At 47.0% G+C, this 18314-nt stretch overlaps 1 protein-coding gene and 1 long non-coding RNA gene across 7 annotated transcripts; one reads left to right on the top strand and one right to left on the bottom strand.

The window, feature by feature from the left end:
- The first annotated feature begins 3355 nt into the window (after window positions 1–3355).
- LOC124699004 lies at window positions 3356–5942 on the top strand. Of its 4 annotated transcripts, XR_007001211.1 has the most exons (5): window positions 3356–3483; window positions 3570–3728; window positions 3865–4101; window positions 5140–5185; window positions 5531–5942. XR_007001211.1 is itself a non-coding variant. In XM_047231383.1 (4 exons), exons 2-4 carry the CDS (start codon window positions 4677–4679, stop codon window positions 5820–5822), a joined length of 420 nt encoding a protein of 139 aa, XP_047087339.1. In that variant the 5' UTR covers window positions 4040–4101; window positions 4669–4676; the 3' UTR covers window positions 5823–5942. The 4 variants fall into 4 exon arrangements, 2 of the variants coding, with proteins under 2 accessions (XP_047087340.1, XP_047087339.1); XR_007001210.1 differs by having other exon boundaries at window positions 3865–5185; XM_047231383.1 differs by lacking the exons at window positions 3356–3483; window positions 3570–3728 and adding an exon at window positions 4669–4758 and having other exon boundaries at window positions 4040–4101.
- A 693-nt stretch (window positions 5943–6635) lies between these two features.
- LOC124703027 lies at window positions 6636–9637 on the bottom strand. 3 transcript variants are annotated; one of them, XR_007002886.1, is made up of 4 exons: window positions 9171–9637; window positions 8425–9070; window positions 8164–8300; window positions 6636–7091 (listed from the first exon to the last, which is right to left on the bottom strand). It is a non-coding gene; the product is annotated as an uncharacterized LOC124703027 (long non-coding RNA). The 3 variants fall into 3 exon arrangements; XR_007002885.1 differs by having other exon boundaries at window positions 8164–8877; window positions 9023–9070; XR_007002884.1 differs by having other exon boundaries at window positions 8164–9070.
- Between the last annotated feature and the right edge of the window lie 8677 nt (window positions 9638–18314).

The raw sequence follows: 18314 nt of genomic DNA, 5'->3' as shown, positions 1-18314 counted from the left end.
CGCATGTAAGGGCATCTCCAACCGCGCGATCCATCCCGCGCACGCGCGTCCGGATGGGTCGATCCGGACAAAATCCCGGCCCAACGCGGCGACGCACCGCAAAAGCGGACGGCCACGGCGTCCGGAACGACGCAAACCGGCCCAAATATTGGCTAGGTTTGCGTGGCCGCGGATGGCACGCGCCGGCCGCTCGCGTCCGGGCGTCCGTCGCCTCGTCTCCTTTGGGCCCACCTGGCGGTGACCCGAGAGGGTATTAAATGGGGACTGGAGGGGATCTGGAACTCCACTCCAGTCCCCACTCCACTCCCGCAGCGAAACCGCCGCCATGGCCCCGAAGCGCGGTTTCGCTCCCGAGCCCACGACGACGAGGCGAGCAGCAGCCGCCGGCCTCCGCCGGCGCTGCGGCCATCGGCAGGAAACCGAGGCGGCCTCCACATCGGAGAGGCCACCCGCGGCGGCGCGGCATTGCCGCAACCGCCGCCGCCGCTGCTCGAGCCGAAGCCCGAGTCCTCGGAGGAGGACCCGGACATCCGCGTCGCCAAGCTCATCTCGGCGGCGGAGGAGGAGGCCAACTGGCCGGACCTTCGAGATGCCATCCGTACCTCCGAGATGGAGGAAGCGGCGCGGCCGGCGGAGGAGGAAGCGGAGCTCGGGAGCTCTACGCCCCGGGCCCGTCGGGCGCGACGGGACGAGGACGAAGCGGCGCGGCGGGAGGAGGCCGGGCGCCGCGCCGACGAGGAGCGCCGCGAGGAGCAGGCGGCGGCAGGAGGCCAGGCGTCGCGCGGAGGAGCGGCGCCGCCGGAGGCCGGGCGCCGCGCCGGCGAGAGAGGCAGCGAGGCCTCCTCGCCTCGAGGAGGAGGCGCCGCTCCGTGCGCCGCCGCTACCTCGGGTCGCTCCGGACCCCCACTCGGCCCGGGAGGAGGCCCCGTGGTCTCCGTGGCCGGATTCCCGGCGCGGCCGAGCCACAACAGTGCCTCGCCGCCCGGGGACGTCGTCGACGACGACGACGCCGCCGACTTTGCCCACAGGGGCTAGGCGGCGCACCGGCGGCCACCGCGCCGCCGACCAAACCCTACTAGAGGGTTTTTAGTTTAAATTTAAAAGCCATATAGGGCTTCTTTTTGTCAGTTATTTGCCCAAAATAGGGCTATGTATAAATTTTGCCCAAAATAGGGCATATGTTTATGAAATATCGTTTAAAATTTCCATGTTTCTTTTCTTTTCGTATTTGTCCGATTATGCGGTGCGTCCGCGCGTTGGGCGCAGCGCGCGACCCAAACGGACACGCGGACGCGGGCCACTGTCTGCGCGTCCGCTCGGCCACGCAAACGGTCCAAAACGGACGCGCTGGGCCATCCGTTTGGATCGCCAGGTTGGAGATGCCCTAAACATACAGTTTTCTTGTGAATTAAGGGCATCTCCAACGGGGCGACCCATCCCGCGCCCGCGCGTCCGGATGGGTCCAGCCGGACAAAAACCCGGCCCAACGCGGGGACGCACCGCAAAAGCGGACGGCCGCGGCGTCCGGAACGACGCAAACCCGGCCCAAATCTGGGCCGGGTTTGCGTGGGCCGCGGATGGCACGCGGCGTCCTCGCGTGTCCGCCCTGTCCGCGTGGCTGGCCCACTCGTCGGTGCCCCGGCCCTATTAAATGTGGATCGGGGAAGTGGACTGTCCCTATCCGGTCCCCACTTTCCACTCCGGCCGCACGCGCGAGCTCGAGCTTCCGCGCCGCCATGGCCCCGAAGCGCGAGTTCTCGCCATCCGCCAACGACCACGAGGCCGGCGAGCGGCCGGCCGGCCGCGCCGGCGCCGTTCGCCATGGGGCCGCCGGCGACGCCCGTACGCGACCGGATCTACATCACCGTAGCGGTGGCGCGGATGTTCCGGGACGCCGGCGTCCCAATGCCGTGGGGACGTGCACCTCCCCACGGCCGGCACCTCGAGCCCGGATCGGGTTCCGGTGCCGCCCATCCCGGCGTCGAGCCGCGCCCGCTACGCCGAGATCCGAGGCGCCGCGCTCGGGCCGCCGGCGGACCTCCGGCAGGACCCCGCGTACGGCGACGCAAGTCCCAACCGGGACTTGTGGTTCGAGGTGGAGCACGATGCGCGGCGGCGCACGTGCTTCACATCCGCGACGGCGCGGCCTCGCGCGCGGCCGGGGCACAGGCCGCGGGGCGGGCCGGCCGCCGCGCCCGGCGGCCTCTACATCAACGAGCCCGCGCCCCGGCCCCGCCCCGCGCCGCAGCCGCAGCGCGCGCACCGCAGCCCCGAGGAGGAGGAGAACGACCCGGAGCCGCGAGGCGGCGCTCGCGGCGTCCCGCGAGCAGCGGGACCTCGACGAGGCGGCCAAACTGGCCGCTCCTCGCCGAGACGCCGCGCACCTCCGCGCCGGAGGAGGCGGCCGGGAAGGCCCGGGAGGACGCCCGGGCGGACGCGCGGGCCTTCCTCCGCCCGGCGCGCCGTCAGGGAGGAGGCCGCTACGCGTCGGGCGGCGCTCCGGGAGGAGGAGCGCGCCGGCCGCGCGCCCGGCGGAGGAGGAGCCGCCCGGCCACGCAGGGCGGAGGAGCAGCTCCGACGGGAGTCCGCGCGGAGGGCACGGCCGCGCAGGCCGGCGAGCCCGCCCGAACGCGCACTCCGCCCGGGAAAGGGCGCGGTGGGACCCCCGGCCGGAGTCCCCGGTGCCCTCCGGCGTGTCGAGCCGGAACAGGCCGCGTCGCCGCCGGGCGGCGTCGTCGTCATCGACGCCGACGATGACGAGTACTACCGGGGGTAGTACGCCGGCGGCCACCGCGAGCTCGCAAAACCCTGGCTAGGGTTTGCTTTTTTTTAGTTTAAAGCCATATATGGCTTTCTTTTGTGTAAAATTTGCCCAAAATAGGGCTAAGTTTAATGACCAACTAGTTTAAATTTATGTTTTGTTCTTTTCCTTTTTTATTTTCATTTCTGTTTTATTTTATTACCAATGCGCTGCGTCCGCGCGTTGGGCGCAGCGTGCGACCCAAACGGACACGCGGATGCGGGCCGCTGTTCGGGTGTCCGTTCGGCCACGCAAACGGCCCAAAACGGACGGCCCAGCGCGTCCGTTTGGGTCGCGCGGTTGGAGATGCCCTAAGGGCGTGGGGAGCTAGCCCACTACCGAGCCACCTCTTTTTTTTTCTCCAGGTTTTCTATTCGAGCGTGTCCGGCGGTGAGCAGTTTCTCAAAAAGGAATTGAAGCTTGGCGGCGGCGAGCGGGTGTCGTCCGGCGGCGGGCGGACTTGGTGACCCGGCGAGCGACGGGTGGGCTCCGCTGACCGTGTCCTCGGCATCAGCGGCGTGATTGACGGGTGAAATCCGCGGCGGCATGGGCAGCCGGCCGAATCAGCGCCGGCGTGGTCTGGTGGCCGAATCGTCGAAAATGGCGGCGTGATCTGCTTCTCTTGTATCATGCCGCGCACGGCAACTGGTGACTTCGGCGACCTCAGCCCATCCCCTTGCTAGGTACCTGAAGTTTTGCTCGTTTCAATCTGTGTGCACGAATTTTATACGGCCTCCATAAGATCTGATAATGTGCGCCTTTTTCCTAGAGTCAAGACTGAACAAAATGGTGCATAGAGGTGGTTCTGGTCGGCGTGGTATAAGATTACATCTCAGGGACAAATCAAAAGGAGCTATCTCCAGATCAGACCTACGGCTGCCTCCTGCTACCATTTTTCCCGGCCTTCCCATAAACAGAGCTAATAGAGGTGGTGATCTGGTTCAGCGCCACTTTTTTTTGTCTGTTCTGGTCCATCGAGTGTTCATTATTAGATTAAGCAAAACGAGATTGGATATATGATGATAAACTTACACATTATTAGATCTATTGCTACTGGTATGCAGCTGAGGATTGTGGCCAGCAGCGAGCTGCTGCAGCTAGAGAACGACAGGTGGTATCAGACTATAGTAGCACTGTCGTGGACTCTGCACCGTGGGGAGTGGCATGTTGTCTCGGTGTTTGGCAATGCGTCGTGTGGTGGCTGACTGACGGCAGCGCTGTGATGGCATCGGTGTCATGGTGAGCAAGGGCTGCCTCGGCACTGCTACCGGAGAAGTACACCGGCGGGCTTTGATGTCAAGGTGTGTTGTGGCGATTGACATTTTATTTCTTCTGTCACCAGCAATATCGCATACATTGGACGTGTCACTAGTCTCTAGGATTCTGAAATTTATGGCACAGTTGCCTTTGGGCCTGCTATTGCCTCCAATTTAAGGAAAACTATATATGCTAGAAACTTTGCACACATATACCACTGCTATGTTATGAAGGTTCCAACTTATTCAAAAGCTCCACCTTTTCATGTGCATATACCCCTTAGTTTTATACAGGCAAATGGTATTTTATGTCTTCAATTTGATCATCACGATTTTTATTCCTAATATATTCATGTTTGGGTGTATCGCCAACTTTGCCGTGTGGCCATTTGACCTGAATTATGAACTTATATGCCAAGATAACAAGATTATGAAACTATGATGGATTTGACTGTATCTAGTTATTATTTGTCATATCTGATATATTTATTTTGTACAACAATGCTAAATACAATTGTTTCATGCTTCCAGAAATTCTGTCGCTGGTTCGCTATTTTGGTTGTGAGTTTGTGTATGGTACTTTGACACTCAGTCTACCTTCCTAATATTCAGAATACCATATGCTGATTTGTAAGAGTGCTGTGCAGCAGCCGTACATAGGTGGCGATGGCATTAAGACCAGTGCAGTATTGATAGCAATTTGTATGTATTTATTTGTGAATTCTTCACTTGCTTGCCGTTTTATCCTATTCAGATATTCCATTGTCCCGTTCATACATCTAATAATACTAGCTCTGTAATTTCTTGCTAGCTACCAGTTTTGAGTTAGATTTATTTCAGTTTAGGGAGGCAGATGGTTATAGATGAATGGAAAACCTACACAATACTGACTTCTATAGACATTTGTTTATCTACTCTCATTTGATATTGATTCATCTACATTGTTAATGTTGTCTACATGCTTTGCAATTTATTGCACACCCATTATGCTATTTGGTCATTTACCTTTCGCCATTTTGGTAGTAGGCCAATAGCTACAAGTCAGACACTACTTCTAAAACTTTGCTTGATATTTATGTCTAGTGGGGCGGTCGGCGAGCAGCGCATGGCTTCGGCGCAACACAAAATGGTATACTGAGAGCACATATGCTGCCCTGATGTTATTTCCGTTGCTTTATTTGGAAGTTGGTATATGAAAATAACCAGAAATAAAGGGGTACATCTAAACGGATACCAATAAAGAAAGTGGTATATGTGATGGACTGTGCCCTCGTCGTGTTTTCTGTTGGCTTCAACAATTTTAACGTCGGGGTCGGTTTTGGCTATATTGGCATGTCCAAGGTCATCATCAAGCAACTTGTTTTCCCAATTGCTACCAATTACTTCCTGATTCATATTTCAAGTTTTGAGTTGGTCTTTTGCTTATTGGTTGGGTAAGTGATCTGACCCTAGGATGACATTATTGAATTGCCAGGCTGAGGATTGGAAGATGCAGTGCAATGGTCGATATTAGAGCTCCCGTCCCCACCAAAGGCCTCAGGCACCCAATGGCATTGGCTCCTATCGGTGACTCCAGCAGCAGCGCCTTTGTACTGGGCATCAGCTCCCTGGAAAGTCCTTCCGGCACTGCTTCCCTGCGGACTAGCTGGTTATCACAATGTGTCGGAGAAAATTCTAGTGATTGTCAGAAGATAAGATACGGCATGAGCTACCATGCAAGACATAGACATTATTGTATTGGTCAGGTGTGGTCTTTCCCAGGGTAGATAAGCTATGGGAGTAATCAGCACCGGAAACAAACTGTAATTACTGGCTCTAAAAGCCCTCTTTTCAAAAGCTAGAATTTCGTTGTACATGAGTCGCTACGGAATTCTTACATTTGACACAACCGATTCAATTCAGTTAATACTGAATCCTTTGGTCAACAATAGAACAACATGTGTTTGCCGAAATATGATTATGGCTTTTTGGGAAAAAATAATTAAATCAGCTTGCTAACAGTGTGATGTAAAAACAAGGCCAGCTTGATTTTTGGTTCTTAAAAAATATTGTGCAGTATTTGGAATTCGCAAGCTCCGCTAATTAGCTACTCCTGTGTATTTGCATGTGCATATACTTAACCACTAAGCTATCTAGATCTAGCTAGCAGCCTTAAATCTCAAAGGACACTTCAGCTCTACAAACAAAAACTTATAAGAGCAATTCCAATAGTATAGCCAACCGCTGCCTATAACAAGATGCTATGTTATATGTAGTCATCATATAGCTAACATGTACAATAGTTGGCTATAAAAATAAAGTATTTTACTAACATATGGCCCACCTCTCACTCTCACAAAGTGCATAGAAGCACGTGCAAGAGCTGGCTATTGCATAGTAGCCCACCTCCCTTCTCTCTCCTCTTCTCTCTCTCGTCCAACTCATTTAAAATATATTATTTAATATCTTATAGTCAGCTGACTGGACTCTATTGTACTTGCTCTAATCTGCTTGCTAAAGAAAGTTCTGTTACAATTGGCATACATACGAAATCTGGGAAGTAGGACTTCCAATTACACCGGTTATTTCTTCCAAACTTATTATGTTGTCACACAAATCAACATCAGATCATATAAATTATGGTATACACTGGGAAATAAAAAAAAATGTGAATTACAAAATGTCACGTAGGTGACATGGATCATTCTTTCAGTACAACAATTCCGGACATGATCTGTTTGATGACGCCAATAGTAGGAAGCATTCATAAGCAATTTCATTACATGGACAGGACACGAGACTAAAAATATCCACCTATATACAGAAGTGCAGTTTGTTTTAGGGAGTGAATGCACAAGGGGAAACTTGAAAGCAGAAGGTAGTTTCGAACTTCAATGTTTATTTCTCTGCTGCTCTTCGGAGGCTGGGTTCCATGGAAAACAGCAGCGCAAGGAACAACCTTGTTCTGGGATTTCCTCGACGTGGACAATTTCTTTGAGGGACTCGAAACCATTGGCCTACTAATGTTAGTTGTGGTCTTCAATTCCTGTCACGAACTTCAGACCACATGCACAAAAGCAAGAGAATAAGAGTTGCTAAATCAAATAAAATAAGATGTGCCTACGACATGAAAATAACATAAAATTATGAGGATGGTATTATTATATTTCCTTTTCTGTTCAATATATGTAGCCAAGTCACCTAGTGTTGTTTCTCAAACATAATCATGCTACATAGAATATGTTATGATAGTGAAAATATACAGTGAACATGAACTGACAGTGAAGCAATTGCATCAGTTCTAGGTAATCAGAAAACATTTACAAAGAAAACAGCTACATGACTCTCCATCTTTTGTAAATAGTTGTTGTAGCTTGTTTTGGTTAAGGTGGAGTATGTCCAGACAAGCTTGTGACTAACAAGGATGCAGTGTAAGATTTTAAACTACTCGAAATTGCTAGTACTAAGTCAGAGCTTCCAGCAAGCATTCAAGTCTGGCAAAAGGGGTATGAAGCATCACAAATCGGATTTTCTGGAAATATGACTATTTTTCAGAGAGTATCTTGTATAAATGTGACAGTACCACATCTACCGTGTTCGGGTTTCAACAGAGGTTCTTTTTTCAGAACAGTAAATTGTTAATACAGACGCAATGTCCGGAATGGACTTTTTTTTTCTCAGCTTCGTTCCATGTTGCCTAACTAAATCATGCAAGTCTTATAGGAAAAGTCATTTTATTGACCTGATATATGTGTATTACTTGGATAGATAACCTAAGAAAATGATAATTGTAAAAGTGTTTTTTATTGGGCTCACTTTTGATTCATTTTAACAAACTCATTTTGTCGCGTGCAGAAAGCAAAGAATGTTAACATGACCTATTGTGCTTTCGAGTTCCACTGGACTTGCTATTTGTTCTCTCAAGATCCAACTTCGCTCATCCATGTGCAAAAAGAAAACACATCCAGCTCTCTTCGCTCTTGTATAATTTTCAGAGGTGTTTAATCTACAGTTGGTTATACTCATTGTAATAGGAATAATCTATCAGTCTAGAGTGTAACCTCTGAAATATGACATTTGCAAAATGTTCAAGATGGGAATAACAGAATAGTGGTTGTTAGTTTTAACCTGAATCAGTGCATCTGCCCACAACCTCCACCCATTACGCCGATGCCGAGGCCACCCTCAGCCACCACCCGCCACGTGGCCTGACCAGGCTTTTGACGCCGCCACCAAGCCGCCATTGCCCCGAGATGACCTGAAACCTAGATAGATCTAATTGTACATATTTCAATCGCGTATTGCTTAGTATAATAGTTAACATTTGATGGGTCCAGAACAGGAAAAATGGAGGAGGACAGGATCTGCGACGAGGTGAGATTGGGATACCATGCCACGAGCGGCATTCTGCTGCGGCACATGTCTGCCCCCAACACTCCGTGGGATCCGTCCCGACCCATCCCACGGCTGTGCGCTTTCGCTTTGTCCAAACGGAATCATAAATTCCTATCAAACACAACACTTGAATGTGTATACACAATGATGGGATGAATAAGCACATGATTGTGCATCCTATCAGGTTAATTTGAATTGTAACGCAAGGCACACAAGAAAATCACTGAAATTAAATTAGTGAATGTGATTTCCGTCATTTATGTTTCATCATGGAGTGAATCAATTGCTGTCAATTTTAAACTGTTAGAACCAAATAAAAACATAGCCCCAAACGAATCGACTCCGTGAGAAGTGAAATTCAATGTGTGCAACTCACTTTCATACGTGCTATGCACTAACACGTAAAATTACCTGGTGCATTCCAGAACAGGAAAAATGGAGCTGGACCTGAGGAATCATAGACACACACAACATGATTAGTAGCTCCGTTTATGAGAAGACAAAGAAAGAATGGTAGCAGGATTAGAGGAAGACGCAGGTCTAATCTGGAGACATAATTTCTTTTTGATTTGTCCATGCCATCAAATTTTACCTAGCGGAACAGATCGCCACATCTATGCAATTTTGTGTTCAGTCTTGGCTGACATAGGAAAAAGGCGCACATATCAGATCTTGCGGAGGCCATAATGGAATTCGTGCACGCAGGTTGAAAACAAGCTAAGCTTCATGAGTTCATGTACCTTGCAAAGGGGATCCGACAGCACGCACCGAATTTGAGGATGAGGCCGTTCGTCCCCTTCCACTCCAATCAGAGTCGGTTCTGTAGAAGCCAATCACACCACGCCGCCGCTTCGGACGGCCGACCACGAGCCTGCTGTTCACCCGCCGATAACGACGCTATCAAGGACACGGTCAGCAGCTCGCTTGGCCACGAGCCCGCTCACCTCTCGCCGCCGGACATGCATCCGCTCACCGGCGACGCACTCGATAAAAAATCAGGTTCGGCTAGGTAAGTGGGCTAGCTCCCAAACCCACGTCCTTTTTTTTGAGGACTGAAACCCACGTCCTTGATTAGATAAGAAACTGTCGATGGAAACAAATTATAGCAGGTGTAAGGTGCTAGGACCCGCGAGCCACACGAAACAGGTAGAGTGGAACTGCGACACGAGATGGATTATGGGCTGGTTTGGATCTCCGAAGTATGCCGTAAAATTATGTCACGCATGTAAGTGAAAGTGATATTCTCTCTCCTTAACTCACAGTTTCTTTTGACCGACCAGCCGTGAGGCAGAAATGATAAATGGTCGTGCTACTGCATGTTACTCTATCTCTCTCTTGAGCTCACCTCAATCAGTTACTGGCTACGATTTATATTTACCTATGGTCCATCTCTCACTAGCTTGGTATGATTTGCTTTAGCTAGAACGTGATTGTTTTGTTTCGGAGCAACGCCAGGTACTTGGACAAGGTTATGTATAGCCCATTCAGCACCTGGTTGTCATCTATGAAGTACACGTGAATAATTTTTGTATTCTTGCGAGAAAGTATGTCATGTGTAGAAAATAAAGGTCCGCTATGACCAGACCTTAAAAATATTACTCCACACCTTACCTTTAATTTTGAAGCAGCCCATAAAAATACATCGAGAACTAAACTAAAATCGTTAAGTACCGACAAAATAACTAAACGCAAATCATTTTATAGGTCACCACAACTTAGATTTTCAAGCACCCTACTAAACTATACATCTGGTACCAAGTTTAAATTTTGACGTACCTAAAATTCATCTCACAAGATAATCAAACATACAAATCGGTGCATTCGATGTCAGGAAAAATTACAAGCACCCTCCTAAAACTTCATCCAGCATCCGGTTGAAACTTCTGACTAACTAAAATTCGTCCCAAAAGATCGGTACCACAATTTAATTTTTAAGCACCCTCTTATCAATACATGCGGCACCACGATGCAGATAAACATAATCGGTCCCTACCTTAGGTCTATGTCGTACCCCGCTACTAGATCATTCGGTACTTAGGATTTACATTCTTCAAATTGTTGTAGAAGCACCTATGTCTAAGCAGGAAGTACCTTCATTATAGGGCTATCAGCACCTGTATAAACAACACCCGGGTTAATGTAAATCGTACCCTGCTAGTAGATCATAGAATCGGAACCCGGAAATTCCAGTTCCATGAATCTAATTATGTCGTTCCTCGATTAACATCTATTCAGTACCTGAGGATAAAAAGAATTTGCTTAGAAAATATCGCTTTTCAAAATGGTGTACAAGGACCTACTTAAAGGTAAGCAGTACCTTCATTATAGGGCTATCAGATGGTTGCCGGAGCTTGGCCGGCGGCGGGTTCGAGCGGCAGCACACGCGGTTGATCCAGTGCGGTGGAGCTACGGCGGTGAATCGAGCAAAGCGAGAGCGCCAGGAGCATCAGCGACTCACCGGGAGTGCGCGAGGGCTTGACGGCGTGACCTATAGTGGTCCGAATCGACGGCGGCGGTGATGGCCCGCGTCGAGGAAGACGAGGTCGTCGACGGCGATTCCGGGCACGGCGGCACAATTCCTTCGCGAGGCTAGGCATGTCGAGGACGGCGGTCACGTGGGTGGTCACGGCTTGGCCGGGGAAGGTCTCCATCGGCGGCGATGGCCGGAGGCGGTACGGCTAGGGTTTCGGCCTAGAGAGAAAATTGAGCGAGAGAGGGGATTCTAGGGTTAGGGTTCGTCTGGCGGCGGCGCATTGAGCTTTATAGACGCCAGGGAGCGGCGGCGAGGATCTTGGCGTGGCCAGACGGCGTCGAGTCGACGAGCGAGCAGCTTGCCGTGATGGACGAAGACGATGGTCTCCACCGTGCGAAAACAAGATGAAGGGGTATTGGGTCGTCATATGGGCACTGGTCGTTGGATTGCTCGTTGGGCTACGCACGGGCTCCGGTGGCCTGTTGCAGTAAGTCCTCCTCCTCTCTTTATTTCCTTTTCTCTTTTCTATTTTTATTTTCTGGTTTCAATTTCATTTATTGAATTCTGGGTTAAATCTAATTTGATTTAAAAATTTACTTGCAAGTCTTGTTATGTTAATTCAATTACAAGGTAATGTGATGTATCACACCACACTCCATTATGAAGCAAGCATTTTATATTTGATTACATTTCATGCTTGTTGGCTTATTCAATATAGCAATTAAACATGAGTTTGTATTCTCACTTTTATTTCCTTTATTATTAGGAGTTCAATTCAATTTAGAAGTATGAGAGTTGATACTTGTATCACAAATTATTTTTTTAGGTTGTTAGTAGTTCATGGTTTCTATTTGAGAAATTGTTCATTTGCATGTTATTTCATGTGATCACTTGTTGATTAAGGTCTTGTGATTTATTATAACCATATTTCAAAGGTGGCATTAGGATTATATTTAATAATACTTTGGATTACCTAGAGTGGGTATTACTCTCATCATGGTTTAGTCTTGGTTATAATTATGAGTGGTTGATCACCACCATAGTTCTAATCAAAGGGTTTAGCACTAGGTTATTCTTAAGTTCCATAATGAATCATGAGCTTTAATTAGTGAACAATTCTAGGGTTCTCATCATATTCACCTAATGGCAATTTGTTTGAATCTCAATTAGGACTTGGTTTTATTTGTGATCACCCAAGTGATACTCAATCTAGGGTTGAGTTATAATTCTAGGTTATAGAGTTGAGATTACACCATATTGCATGTGCTAGGGTTTAATCTCCCCTAACCATGATAATGTGGTTACTTGCTTAATATTTCATGTACTTCCCTAATTACTAAGGCTTTGAGGATTGGTTTTATCTTGTACCAATTAACTCCTATTATTATCCCCAACTTATCATTAAAGTAACTACATTAATTATAGTTCTTTTTATAGTTAACTTTGGTCATATGGAGGTATGGTTTCTCACCATATAAAGTATGGAGTTTCACTCTAAGGTTTTCTTAGGTACTTTATTTTATGAAATATAGGTATGGTGGGATTCTACTTATGATCACCAAATGGTTCACAAGTTAAGGTTGGAATATAAGCATATGGTTGCTTACTAATGATCTCCCAGTAATTTCATGTGGGAATGAGTTCTACTTATCCTATTAGGGTTTATTCTCAATATCTCAAGTTCTTAGGGTTTATGATCATCACTTAATTAATAATGATCAAGGTTTGACTTCCTAAGGATCTCTCATTAAATGGGGTTCTCACTTCCATGATCCAGTGTTGTCTTGATCAATTAAATATAGACTTTCCTTTATGGTTTCTTGAATGGGCATGGTTATAGTTGTCGCAATTATCTTGAGTATAACACCATAGGTTGAGCTTTCTCATTTAAGAATGGTTATTCTAGGGTTTATGTGTACTCCTAATATCTCCTTAGGTATCTATGCTAAGGTTTCATTTGTCTAGCTTAATTGGGTTAGTCTCTTACTTACCTTATCAATTCATGGATATGGTATTATACCATGTGATAATGGGTTATCTCACCACTCCAAGGGAAATGGTTTACAACCTAATACTTTAGTTCAAAGGTTGTCCTTTATTCTAAAATAGGTAAAGCTTGGATTAGTATGAATGGTCTCTGTCTCATTTGAGAAGGACTACAATGATAACTTAAGTTTATTCTCCAAAGATAATGATGTGGTCACCAATACTTATGGTTAACAGAAATGAGTTCTCTCTCTAAGGATTGTCTTGATTAACATCCTAGGTTTTCTCTGAAAGATGATGATTTGATTACATGGATGTATATCCAAGGTTTAACTCAAGGTTTGTTAATGCTTCTCTAATAATTATAATAGAACTCTCACCTCTCTAGGTTTGGTGCTTAACTATTTGGAATAGAGAAGAATATTTATTTCTAGAGTTGGTCTCCTTGTCATGTTTCCAAGAATGAAGTAAAATGAATACCATGAAGTTCATGGTAGGATCATGGATTTGTTTAAGACATGGAGAAGATAAGTGAAGAATAGTTTCTCCAATTATTGTTACTTGATTTCCAATTAAATGGATGTTCATATGGTATGGCAAGGAATATCATGTTGTGATCTTTATTAAGATCAAGTAGTTGATCCTTGATTAATAAGTTATTGTGTTGATTGTATTTCCATTTGATCTAACCCCTTAGATCAAATCATCTCTACCCAAAACAAGGTTTTAACAAAGTCACATTGAGGTTTATAGCACTTGACTTGATGAGCTACTTCAATTCCACCAAGGTCAAGTGAAACTTCGATCATCGTGACTGTTTTACTTTAAAGCGCGAAAATTCCCCAGATTTTCTATGCATGAATGCAATGCACACATTTGTTTCCTCTATTTTTGTAACCCCATTATCTGGGATATTACAGGTACCCACCGCTAAATAGATTCGGCACCTAGACAATTTTTAGTGCCGTCAATCTAATTCTCCGCAGTATTTTGTTTCATGAAGTATGCCTTTTAGTACCTGAAAATTAAGAATTATGGTTACCTACATTGACTAACTAACTGGCTAATTAGCCCTCAAAGCAATTATCCTAGTGTCATATGGATTGACTGACTATGTATTTGCTAACATTTACAGGGCGAAACAAGAGTGGAATCTGCACCAGTGCCATCCAGTTCTTCTCGGACAGTGAAACAAGCACGCGTTGGGCAACAAATTGCAAAGAAAAAAATATCGCTTCAGCATTTCAAGTTTTCTTTTTATCTGTGATTTAAAGTTTTAACTGAACCCAAACAAAAGAATAAGAGAAAGAAGCAATAATCTGATTTAGAGCTTTCTAAGAAAAAGAGGTGCACTAAAATTCGACACATTTATGCACAACGAGATTAGACAAAGGCGTATCCAGAGTTCATTTAGCAGTAGACCTAAGCAGAAAATAAGAGGACTTGATGCTTCAACGGGCTAGACATCAAACACCTGCATACACAGCTCGAGGAACAAGAGACATTACAGGAAAAAATGGAAATGGGCGTGGGGTCCCAGCAGTAAGCAGAACAAAACATATGAAATTGTATCTAATCTCTGTTAACAGCGAAATGGCACCCAGGCGCCCACTTTGGCGGAGCAGAGCCATCTCCACGGCAGCTTAGTTGACAACTCCGCCACCAATTCACTGCGACGGCTGACGACGCTCGGTGTCTGCTACACACGAGGTGGGTGTCCAGTCGCCGGGCAGAAAAGCAGGGTGTGAGGAGGAGGTGGGCGGCGCGTCGAAGGGGAGCTCCGGAGGAGGGGGTGACGAGGCAGGCGACGCGTCGGCGGGCAGAACTGGAGAAGGCGAGGACGAAGTAGCCGGAGCGTCGGCGGCAGCGCTGCAGGAGGCGAGGTGAGCTGTGCGTCGGATTGAAGCGCTGCAGGAGCGCGAGAAGAAGGTATAGCGTGGTCAGGGCTGGGGAAAAGGGGAGCGAACAACGGAACAGTGGAGATGCGCATGGTTTCATCTGCTATTAACAGGACATGGGTTTGGGTCACGAGCGTCCACTCTCTCACAACGGTTACTGTTTATCGTTGGCAGCCGAGTGGACCTATGCAACTAGGAACGTCCAAGGCAGACTGGGGTGCAGCCCTGCCGCATGCAGACTGCTGACAGTAGGCCTGGGCCACTAAGGGCATGTACAATGGTCTAGACAGATGGTGTCTGTAATAGCACTCCATATCATATATAGACAGTAGTATAGACAGTGTCTACAGTGGTCTGTCTGTAAGCTATCTATTTTTAGGCAAAACCATGTGTGAGTATAAGTTATAGACACCCTTCATACAACAATAAAAATGCCGTCTGTAAGAGGACTACAGACTGTCTGTAACTTTACAGACAGACTCCCTCTCTCTCCTCATTCTCTTTCCTCCACATCACCAAAATCACCTATAACTACCCCTTACAGACACCTGAGTCATCACCATTGTACATGCCCTAAAACGAAAAGGCAGTCTGTAGCAAATGAATTATCACTTTCCGGCACGAATCTTGGCACACAAGTGAACGTCAACGATTGCTAGCACTGCAGTACAGTTATATATATATATATTGTGCATATGTGTGCAATCGCCCATAGATGTGTGATTGCATATATATGTGCAATTTAAAACTTTCTGTGTAATATTTTAAATTTGATTTTTTCATGTTAACTCAAAACTGGGCTTGTAGCTGTCTTTTTGGGCTTATTATTGGGATTCTAATCCGTGTATGCAAAATATTAAAACCCCAAAGGAAAAAAAAAAGGTTAATGACATTGATCGATTGAGAACTAGCAAAATTCTCAATCAATCGAGCCGACCGACTTCTAAAGTTTGGAATCATAAATTAACACTTAGTAGTACTGGCTGGCATGGTGAAACGCTGATAGCACACATGTAAATCCACCATGCTAAACAACAATGCCTTAAACGCTCTGTAGCCGACACGGCGAACCGCGCGTACCCGTCTAGTATTGCATGAACGTCATCAACTGTGAAGTAGATCAGTTATTGTTACCATAAATGGGTGGAGTTGTGTAAAAGATTGAAGTCGACAACAAAGATGATCACAGCGTTCACAGCAACACACCACATTCACCATGTAGACAAATTTAGACTAATATATGCATATAATTTCTCCAATTTATATTACTTAGCACTAATATAGATGTATCTAAATCTATTCTAATTGTAGATATATCCATTTTATTGGCAAGTAATATGAATCGGAGGAGCAGTGCAAAACATTACTGATAAAGAAAACAAAGTGTTCGAACTATATTGCGACATGATAACATAATAGTAAAATCTAATGAGGTTTTCTGAATAATGTATGACTCCATATAAGTAATATATGGTTTCATATACCGAGACAGTCAAGGAAGTAGGTTTGTACTACGTCCTTGAGCCATGAGGCGCCTTTCAGGTGACGAAGCTTGCAGTTGTCCTCCTTGCAGCGGCACACCGGGAGACCGTGGTATATCTTCACGACCGGCTTGTCCACGACGGCGATCTCGCAGCGCAGCACGAGGGAGTCGTCCCGGAGGTACTCCGGCCACTTCTCCAGCTCCTTCTTCGAGATCGTCAGGCCCCAGTGCTCAACGTTCTTGTTGAGAGAGAAATTCACCACGCGGCGTCTGGCAGCAAACCGTACTGTTGCCGGTAGCGCCCCCGGTGCGGGCTCGGCGGCCTGGCGAGGCACCAAGCTGAACCCGACCTCGGCACGGACGTTCGTGCCGGCGAACTTCCACCAGCCGTCTGCCAGCTTCAGGGAGAAGGAGATGGTGGCGTCCGTCTCCTTGCCCCTGTTCGGGTAGTAGCAGATCTTCCAGGAGTGACCAGCCGCGGCGAATTTGTGCGTGGCGATGTGCTCGCGGGGGCGAGCAGCTTGGTCGCGGAGTAGCCCACCACCGTGAGCTCGTGGGTACCGTTGCTCGTCGTTACGGTGATGGTCGAGCGCGTGGGCGGCGGCGGAGGCTGCGTGCTCACCATGGCTGGTCGCCGATCTCGGATCGATCGAGGAGGGGAAACGTGATCGATACGAGACCCTGGATCGACGAGACGTGTTTGCTAATTTGTTTGCCTTATCGGCGGCGGGGCGTGTGCATCTTATATATACTGTTGTTTCTTGTAACGACATACATCTTCCAGGTATCATGGTCTACTTGGATCTACGATGTCTGGAGTCCGGACTCCAGAATAAGGTAGGCGGTTGAGTTGCTTATATGTTCACGGCCCTTCACAATCACATAATCGTAAGATATCATATTACTTCCTCTAATACCACTAATATAGGGTCCCTAATATAGATGTAATCTAGACATATTTTTAGTTCTAATGCTTCCATACTAGTGGCAAGTAATCTGAATCAGAGGAAGTAGTTCTTTCTGAACCAAGGCTTCACTTTCCAACGTGTCAGGAACTTTTACGGGTGTAATTGATCAGCCCAATACCGTCTTTCTACACGACTGCGTTGTTTCGGCAGACAACCTCTCCATGAAGAACGTTTTTCAAATCTTCAAAAGTTCAAATTCAAATTTCAAAAAAAATTGGACAAAAATATCAAAATGTAGCTAATAATTTATTCTACCCCGTGTGTAAACTTTTAATACGAATTATCTTGTATTCTATCCTCGGCAAAAATGACAAATATTCATGCCATTTTCACATCTTCTAAAATTTGTCTAAGGCCATATACTATGTGTGTTTGGTTAGAAGAAAAAGTTGTCAGAATTTCGGTGAGGTTTGGCTGCTATGTGTGAATCACTTTGCATGTTGGCTGATGCATGAAAAAATTACATGCATGCACCTTCCTTGCACCTTCTCTTTCCATTGTTCTTTCTATGCCATGTGGGCCAATGCTGCATGTTGATGGCTTTGAACCGAACCAACATGTTGTGCGCTTATTTTTTTATGAATATTTTCTATTAAAATAAAGCAAGCAAGCCGTCTCATTAAAAACCTTCTAGCCCCCTTAGGGATCTTTGTAAGGAAAATAATGCATAAAAGACTTGCCGCTACAAAACGGTTACATCATTCGCGAGTTTGCTAATAATAAAACTAGGGGGCTTGATACGTTTCCAACGTATCTATAATTTCTTATGTTCCATGCTAGTTTTATGACAATACTCACATGTTTTATATACACTTTATATCATTTTTATGCATTTTCCGGGACTAACCTATTAACAAGATGCCGAAGCGCCAATTCCTGTTTTCCACTGTTTTTGGTTTCAGAAATCCTACACAGGAAATATTCTCGGAATTGGACGAAACAAAAGCCCACGGCCCTATTTTCCACGGAGTATTCCAGAACATCGAAGAAGAGTCGGAGACTGCCAGCAGGGGGGCCACCCCATAGGGCGGCGCGGCCCCACCTCCTGGCACGCCGAGGTGTGGGGAGCCCACCTC

The sequence above is a fragment of the Lolium rigidum genome, chromosome 3 (genome assembly GCF_022539505.1).
Source record: "Lolium rigidum isolate FL_2022 chromosome 3, APGP_CSIRO_Lrig_0.1, whole genome shotgun sequence".
In the NCBI taxonomy this organism is placed as follows: domain Eukaryota; kingdom Viridiplantae; phylum Streptophyta; class Magnoliopsida; order Poales; family Poaceae; genus Lolium; species Lolium rigidum.
This window is presented reverse-complemented; position numbering and strand designations above follow the sequence as displayed.

Bases quoted from the DNA above. Each gene is read 5' to 3' on its own strand.
- LOC124699004 (XM_047231383.1), top strand. From the start codon at position 4,677: ATGCTGATTTGTAAGAGTGCTGTGCAGCAGCCGTACATAGGTGGCGAT. The intron at 4,759-5,139 runs GTATGTATTTAT...ATTTATGTCTAG, and splicing joins TGCAGTATTGATAGCAATTT to TGGGGCGGTCGGCGAGCAGC. The intron at 5,186-5,530 runs GTATACTGAGAG...TTGAATTGCCAG, and splicing joins CTTCGGCGCAACACAAAATG to GCTGAGGATTGGAAGATGCA.